At 33.3% G+C, this 8,732-nt stretch overlaps 1 protein-coding gene across 3 annotated transcripts; it reads left to right on the forward strand.

The window, feature by feature from the left end:
• The first annotated feature begins 1,947 nt into the window (after nt 1–1,947).
• On the forward strand, nt 1,948–8,216 carry LOC114382203 (RNA polymerase sigma factor sigE, chloroplastic/mitochondrial-like). 3 transcript variants are annotated; one of them, XM_028341467.1, is made up of 7 exons: nt 1,951–2,065; nt 3,003–3,176; nt 3,249–3,794; nt 4,164–4,307; nt 4,514–4,750; nt 5,188–5,451; nt 7,793–8,216. In XM_028341467.1, the coding sequence occupies exons 2-7, from the start codon at nt 3,099–3,101 to the stop codon at nt 7,988–7,990; spliced, it is 1,467 nt and encodes a 488-aa protein (XP_028197268.1). In that variant the 5' UTR covers nt 1,951–2,065; nt 3,003–3,098; the 3' UTR covers nt 7,991–8,216. The 3 variants fall into 3 exon arrangements, with proteins under 3 accessions (XP_028197267.1, XP_028197268.1, XP_028197266.1); XM_028341466.1 differs by having other exon boundaries at nt 1,948–2,065; nt 3,089–3,794; XM_028341465.1 differs by having other exon boundaries at nt 3,003–3,794.
• The last annotated feature ends 516 nt before the right edge of the window (nt 8,217–8,732 follow it).

Consider the following 8,732-nt stretch of genomic DNA (forward strand, 5'->3'; position numbering starts at 1 on the left):
CATGGCACTTGGCAAAAACTCAGTCATGCAAGGTGAGCCAAACTCAGCCATGGTATTCAACACAAAAAGATGTAGAGAGAGACACAATCGCGAAAAGTAAGAAGAAAAATACCTACTCATAGTGGTAAGGGCATGGTGGCGATAAGGTTGCAAAGAGAGGCAGAGTCGGGAAGACCAAGCTGAGACGAAGAAGATGCAACGCTGCTAAGATAGAGCTGAGTCAAAGAAGAAGAGAGCACAAGGAAAATAGGGCTCATATTCTGAAATTTTTAAATTTAAGTTTAACATCGATTTTTTTATTGAAAACCAATGTTAACTAAGTGATGTTAACGTTAACATTGGTTTTCTGGAAGAAACCGATGTTAACTTATCATACATTAACATCGATTTTTTAGAAAACTGATGTGAACGAATACACGTTATTTACTATTATGCCATAATGTTTATGTTAACATCGCTTTTATCGAAAACCAATGTTAACTTAGCAATGTTAAATCTATATTTTCTAGTAGTGAGCATTAAATGCATGTCCTTCTTCACGTAGATTGCCTTTCATGTTGAATACTTAAGCAAAAAGCTACTTTCTTTGAGTGAGAGCAGGTCTGTCACAACATAGTGCATCTTTTGATGTCTTTAGAACTTGAGTCTCATTTATTTTTTATAGGATTTGACAGATCTTAGAAGAATATTTTTGCAAAATGAATCTTAAACATAAAGTATTAAATGAAGTCTTAAATGACATCATTTAATGTTATATCAAATAATAACTTAAACCGGCTTTTGTATGATATTTAAGATTCATGATCATGAAGCATGAGCTGATATCACTTAAAACAACTTTTAACTTTTACATTTATTTGCTTCTAATCAAAATTATTAGAGGTTCTAATTTGTGTTAAGATACAAATATATTTTGACTTAATAATAATATAACGAAATTGCGATTTCGTTGTGTTAAAGGGAGTGCAAATATTGTTTTACAATGAAATCATGGTAATGTTATGTATGACCTATAACAGAACCGTGATTATATGAAAATGACATTCTGGGAATAAGAAAAGGGGATCAATCTCTTGGCATGGATCAACAGCAATTAGAGTGAGACTAATAGCAATTCCCTTAAGCATATTTTCTTTTTGGTATATATCGTGTCTTTCCCCTCCACTACAAAAGTGAAACATCCAAGGGAGCATTCTTAGGATCCTTTACGTGTATATAAGGTAAAAAAAAGAAAAATTAAAACTAAAAAGTACTAATCAAGAAAAATAGATTTTTGAGTTGATATATTTAATTTTTTTCTAGTAGTAAATTATATATTTAATTTTACATATAAAATTAATAATAAATATTTTTGTTAAACTTATTATTTATTAAAAGTTATATATTTAAATAATAGTATAAAAAAAATTTACTCCCTTTACTACGCTTTCGGATCGTCCCTATACCCCTGTCCAGAGTTACATAACTACACTTTAACATGTAAATACAAATAACTTATTCAATTTTAAACACATGTAACATAAACTCTTCGATTTAAATCGAATCTTCATTAAGCTATTTACTCAAATGGACTCAATTAAGAAGTTAAAATTTAATTTATTTACCCTAACATTAACTTTTATTATTATTATTCGTTGCATTATTAGTGAAGCATGGTGGGTATTCCGCCATGTATTGGACACACCACCACCACACGTAACACGGTCCAAACAAAAAAAATCAAATGTTTTCCACTTCAACCAACAGCCAACCACGTGTCCCAGATGTGATCCACTGCTTCCCCCGAGAAATATCTGCTCCCCCATTCTAAAAGCGCCACATTCACTTTCTTCGCCACGTCATGGCTTACTCGCCACATCCTGCCACGCGTCTCGATCATAGGCCACTGCTCTAATTCCACCGTCCGATCTCACCGTTCTTTTTTTTTAAACACAAAAAATTGTGGACAGCGAATTTTTTGGGTATCTCGCGTTTTACAAAACAAAACCACCACCTCAACGCGTGCGTGCGTTCTCATAGATTTTCGCTTTGGTCGAAAAATCTGGCTCGGACATTGCAGTTTAAGGTAAGAGTAATGCTGCCTCCTACTTCGCTTCATTTGTTTTTTTGAAACATTGTATCTTTGTGTTCATTGGTATTTATAGTAGAACTGAACCAGCCTTTCATTTTGGTTACAAATTTTAATTATTTGATTGATTACATGTATTCTCAAACCAAAATTTTTTTAAGGGACTTAGTTCAGTTGATTGAATAAGATTACTTGAGTTATTGTAAGTTTTCTGAAATGGTCTTTGATTTTCACTAATAAAAAAATCCAAAAAAATTATTCACATCAGTCAGAATAATTTATTTAATAGGAGAACTTGTGTTGGATTCTCACCTTGTGAAAATATCCTTGGGCCAACCACAGCCACAATCCGCGAGTGTGATTAGTCTCTGATCTAGTGGATTGGGGGCATCCGTGGTCTCTAACCCAAGATAAAAGTAAAACCAAGAAAATTGTTCATCAATGAGTCGTTACTCGTTAGTCTAAGTGACATTAGGCACAGATCGTTCAAGCAAGGTCTTGGATTCAAGAGTTGTGAATGAAAAGAAAAACGTAATTGTGAGTTTTATAGTTTGTTGATTGGAGATATGAGATTGACTTGATGATTGGGAAGGGGGGCTTAAGGGTGAAAGGAGAAGGGGGAAGAGAGAGGTCGCGGGTTGGAATACCTCCCACTAACTAACATTTCTAACAAAACTAACAAACTAATATTTGCTGATTGAATTTTTTTTTTGTTGATTTGTTATGAAGTTATTGCTGTTATTTTGAAGTGCCGGTGTATCAATTGAAACCATCTTACTGGCATAAAATTGGTATCGGACTAATCGGTGTCTAAAAAATAATAAATATCTTGGCTTTTCACTGTAATATTATTTTGGGTAGTAATGTTGATATTGGTATTGATATTGATGCTACAATGATGGTTAATCAATACTTTATGCACTTTTGTTACTAGCACATGTGATTGATATTGAATTGCTCTGCTGTTGGATCTCTGCACTGGAAATTTGTTTCATTTTATATGTTCTAAACACGGCTTAGGAAACCTGGCATGGGAGTTATTACTGTTTCTACCTCAGCTGCTAGGACTCCATTAAGATTGAATACAAGGTTGATCAGTCATCAGCAGGTGCATAAACGACCCATAATTTTAGCTTTTAAAGGAAATAAATCGAATAAAACCACTTTGGTTTCACCTCAGGAGAAAATTCCTCTACCCCTAGAAACAGCGAAGAAACACCAGAAAAGAGTAGGAAAGACTAGTGAGTCACTGAAGAGAGTGAGAGCCGTCTCTACTGTTGAAACCTCTCCATGCACCTTGGATGTGGACTACAATGAAGCTGCAGCCAAACTTGAAAATATATATAAACTCAGCCCTGTATCTGATACCTGTAATGTGGAAGATATAGATAGTAAAATCGAGAGAGTCTTGCGGAGGAGGAAGAAGGTTAGTGAGGAACGTGATGATGGAAATTGTGATAATGTGGTTAGAAACCAGAATAAGAAGGCCAAACGATTGAGTCTTGATAAGAGGATTGCATTGAAAAATAATGCAAAGGAGGAGGTGATTGATCAAACTCAGAAGAAAAGGAATGTTAAGAATAGAGTACAAAATATTGATGTGCTTATCAGGGATTATTCAGCATCAACTGATTTAGTTAGCATGGACTGGAAGAAAATGAAGATTCCGCCAGTTCTTCCTTCTTCAGAACATGCATGGTTGTTCAAGTTGATGCAGCCAATGAAGGTGATTTTTTTTAATGCACACTGTCTTTTATGATTTTTCTTTTCTTGAAATAGATGTATATCTCCTTCAATTGCTGAATGTCAATGAACTAGTCAACCTAAAAGCTTAAGCTGGCAGATGATGGTTTTGAACTGATTTTGTATTGGGTACACTTAATGTCAAAGTCAATTTGGGTTTGGAGGATGCATAAAGCAGAGGTTGTTCTTAACTGTATGGAAATTTAATCATGAGAATGAGTTGTCCCGGATCTGCTTCTTGAGCATATGGTCATGAAAGCTTTTGTTGTCAAGGAATCTTTTAAATTTAACAGCTTAAGATGCTGAGTGAAAATCTATGAATTTCGGATATTAAGCGATAATTATTGTTCAGGCACTCCTACAAGCAAAAGAAGATTTAAAGGAAGTGGATAAAGAAATTACAGGTGGTGAACTAGCTGATGCAACAAACATGAGTATTATTCAAGTAAGGAAAGCTATAGAGGTTGGTCGAGCTGCGAGAAACAAACTCATAAAGGTATCATGGAATGTTCAACTCTTATTTTAGATTTGCTTATAAGAAGCCTTCGAAGATCAGTGATATGTTACATCTCCATTCCTTTTACTACTCTTTCTCTGTCTCTTTGGATATGAATGGATTAATTGTTGCTGTGTTTGTTGCTATTCTTTGGAATGAGTAATAGTTATACTGAGATTAAGAAATCATGGTGATATCGTTTGCAGCACAATCTCCGGCTTGTATTGTTCGTGATCAACAAATATTTTCAAGATTTTGCAAGTGGCCCGAGGTTTCAAGATCTTTGTCAGGCAGGAGTTAAGGGACTTATCACAGCAATTGATCGTTTTGAGCCAAAAAGAAGACTTCAGCTATCTACATACAGTTTATTTTGGATAAGACATTCTATCGTTCGTTCCATAACCCTCTCAAGCTTCACACGTGTTCCTTTTGGACTTGAAAGGGTATGCATTTTTCTTATCAGTGCATGGCAATTAATTTTGGGTTTAAGTATCAAATGGATGAATAGATTTTATTTCTAATTTTAGATTTTAGATAAGCAGCATTCTTTATTACATTTGGCCAGAATCATATGGCAATTTAAAGAAATTGAAATTACTAATTGGCCTGTTTGTTGTGGTTGAAAGTGAAAGAAGGAAAGATCCAATATTGTTTTCCTTAGGTACTAGATTTTGAAGGCTTTACTTTTTAATTTTTTTAATTTTATAAATAAAATACAATATAAAAAGAATCTGATTGTTGCTGGTTTGACGACATCTAATTTTTCCAAAGATATTCAAAGAAGATATGTAGGTTAGGAAATTATTTGTAGACTTAGTTATATTATTTGACTTTGCTCAGGTAGAAGCTTTTTATAACATCTCATATTCATTTGGTACAGGTTAGAGTAGATATCCAAAGAACAAAACTTAAGTTAACATTTGAGCTCCAGAGGTCACCAACGGAAGAAGAGTTAGTAGAAAGAATTGGGATCTCACTTGAAAGATATCATGAAGTAATGAAGGCATCAAAACCCATTTTATCCCTTCATTCAAGACATATAACCACGCAAGAGGAGTATATTAATGGGATTACTGATGTTGATGGTGTTAATGGTGATAATAGGAGGCAACTTGCTGTTCTAAGACTTGCTCTTGATGATGTGGTAATTACTCAACTCCTTGATATTCTCTCTTTTTGATGATAAGTGAAATTTGATTAACATGCTAGAAGTTAGTGAAACTTAGATAAATGTCAAAGTTTTTTGCTGCTTGCTTTACCTTTAAATAAGTATGATGATCACATTCTTGCCAACCAAAAATCTTTTTTCCATTGTCCTTTTTGGTGTCCATCCTTGATGGTGTAATTTTTGCATGAGTGCAGTGCATATGGAAAGCATAACTACTCAACAGCTTAATATATAAGTATTAATAAAAAAGACAACAAGACCTTGCTAAAATTACTCTAGTAAATTAAGGGACTAGAGGTAAGGACAATAAAAAAAGACAACAAAGACCGTGTTTTTAGTCCCTTAACTTTTTTTTCGTCTTTACTTAAAAGTTAGGATGAAAAAAAAGTTAAAGGATTAGAAACAGATAAAAAAATTCAGGGACTAAACAAACATTCTAAAAAGTTAAGAGACTAAAAAGATAGAAAACCCTATATTTTCTTTTCTCTCTTGCTGAGTTTTTGGACATTATAACAACTAGTTTTAAACCCTCTACTTACAAATTTGAAACTTTAGATGTTATAAAGATTATGACAGAATTTCTAAAAGCTTAAAACGTGTGTAAACTTTATTTCATCTTCCACAGTCCTAGAATCAACAATATGGTGTTTAAAATTGACTGTTCTTAATATTCAATGCTGTAGAGGAAGAAAAAATGGGGCTCATAATAGTTGTTTACCCCATAGGTTGTTTACATTACAACCGACAAGGCATATCCATTAAGGTATATACATATTATGTTGTTCACCACCATTAAGGTAAACAACTACATTACATATTAAGTTGTTCACCTCCATTAAGGTAAACAACTACATTACATATTAAGTTGTTCACCACCATTACTTTGGTGAACAATTACATTTAAGTGCTTTTCAAGAAAAAGAAGTGTAATCCATTCAAATTATTTCAATGTTATCCAAAGTTTGAATAATTACATTTATAAGCACTGTGCCCATGCAACAATTGTCTTCGTTGGTGAACCATGGCTAAGAGACATCTCATGTCCAGATGTCTTTTCCCATACATAAACAAGCGCTTGCCTAATTCACTGGCAGATCATTTATTTATGATTCAGTTAATCAGTGGAAAATGAAATTCTGTAGATCAATTTATAGAATGATATTACTTTTCAGCTTGTCATTACAGAAGGTTTTTCTCATCTTATGTTGGGTCTACCAGTTAGTGATATTTCTAAAATCATAACATAATTCTATCTCCGTTCATATATTTAAGAAACCAATGGAAACATATTTTTGTTCCTAAATATAGGAAACATTGATTGCTAATTTCATTCTATACTCTTATTTATTAGAAAGACTATTAATAAGATAATTCATACTCATTGGTGGACAAAGTTATCCATTGAAAAATGAGTAGTGTCATTAAAACAAAAAAAAAAATCACCACTTTTTTTTTTGGAAGAAACAAACTTATATAATATCATTTCTCAACAAGTGGGAAATACAAGCAGGAAAATAGTTAAACACTTTGTTTCTAGCATAACGTCTTGCTTTCCTTGCTAACTTATTGGCCACAAGATTAGCTTGTCTCCAACAAAAACTCACTATGGACTTTGGAGAACTAGATAATTTTGTTCTACAATTTCTGAGTATGACATTGAGGTCAGAAGAACCAGGTTTGTTGCTTAAGAGATGATCCACTATGGACTTACAGTCTGTTTCAAAATTAACATTTTGGTATCCAAGGTCAGTTGCCCAAGATATAGCTTGATAGAGTGCTAATGATTCAGCTTTTCATGGACGAACAAGACCATGGATAACAGAAGATTTTGCCGAAAGGAGCTGGCCATTGCTATCTTGAATGGACATGGCCAGCAGAAAAAGAAGTGCTGCTGGAGAAAAGAGTGGCACTGACATTGCATTTTGCAAAACCGGAAGGAGGAGACCACTAATTATCCGGAAAAAATTGAGCATTCACCAGAGTTTTAACTCTGGAAGTTTGGATAGCATTCCATTCGTGCATATTGATGGGCTCAAGAAATGGATAGCGGCAGTGGTTGTTCCATGTTGCTGCCAAATTTTGTCGTTGCGGTAGTTCCAAATACATACCTGAGTTGTTGAAGTTCTGACAACCACCACTTAAAACCATTTAATTCAACATATATTATTGGATTAAACTTTAAATTTATGATATTATTAATTAAAGTTAACCAACTTAACTAATTTATTGGTCTTAATGAATTAGGTATTTGTTTCTTATATATAGGAACTATAGTAATTTTAATTTTTTTTAAAAAAAATTCTTGAATTTTTTCTAGCTTGATTCCCTGAAGCCAAAGGAGAGCCTAGTGATCAGGCAGAGATATGGACTTGATGGCAAGGGTGACAGAACATTGGGAGAAATTGCTGGGAACTTGAATATTTCTAGGGAAATTGTCCGGAAGCATGAAGTCAAAGCTCTCATGAAGCTTAAGCATCCAGCTCGGTTGGATTATCTTCGTCGTTATGTTGTATAAATTAACAAATATATATATATGCTTCCATTGGTGTCATTTTAGTCCCACGTACGCTACCTATAGCCATGCCCTTGATAATTCTCATAACAATTATTTAAGTATACAAAATTATAATCATTTGTCATGTAATTTGTATATGAAGGAGTTATTGCTCATAAGAAATAACAACCCAATACATGTTACATGTAATGTGTTGTGTTCATGAATTACATTCCAAATTATATAATAGTTGCTAGAGTTCATGTCTTTGCATTGTGAATTAAGTTGTTTAGATCATTTTTTTCCATAAACACTTAAGAGGGTAATAAGATCGTAAAATGTAGGCTTAATTATTAATTTGGTTTTAAAATCATTTTAAAAATTTCAATTTGGTCGTTAAATTTTTAAAAACTTTAATTTAGTCTCAAAAATTTTAAGAAATGCATCAATTTAGTCTTTTTCATCCAACTAAAGGTGGGCATGGTGGTGTTGACAATAATAGTGATGTATAGGCAGGGAAGGAGGTGGCAGTGTGTTGGCGTTGATGGTAAACAGTTGTGGTGTTTATGGAAGAAAGATTGGGATGGTGGCTGCGGTGGTGCTTAGGGAATTAAATCTGAAGCTTTTTAGAAAATAATAAATATAGTGGTAGCTAAAATCTATGTAAAAGAAAATTGTCAAAATACATAATTCAAACGACGTTAGTTTAATTGAATGGAAATGACTAAATTGATGTATTTTTTAACAAATTGGGAACCAATTT

The sequence above is a fragment of the Glycine soja genome, chromosome 13, assembly GCF_004193775.1.
Source record: "Glycine soja cultivar W05 chromosome 13, ASM419377v2, whole genome shotgun sequence".
NCBI lineage: Eukaryota > Viridiplantae > Streptophyta > Magnoliopsida > Fabales > Fabaceae > Glycine > Glycine soja.

Excerpts from the sequence above, each read along its gene's own strand:
- LOC114382203 (XM_028341466.1), top strand. The coding sequence starts at position 3,099 with ATGGGAGTTATTACTGTTTCTACCTCAGCTGCTAGGACTCCATTAAGA. Across the intron at positions 4,308-4,513 it reads CGAGAAACAAACTCATAAAG|CACAATCTCCGGCTTGTATT; the intron begins GTATCATGGAAT and ends TATCGTTTGCAG. Across the intron at positions 5,452-7,792 it reads GACTTGCTCTTGATGATGTG|CTTGATTCCCTGAAGCCAAA; the intron begins GTAATTACTCAA and ends AATTTTTTCTAG.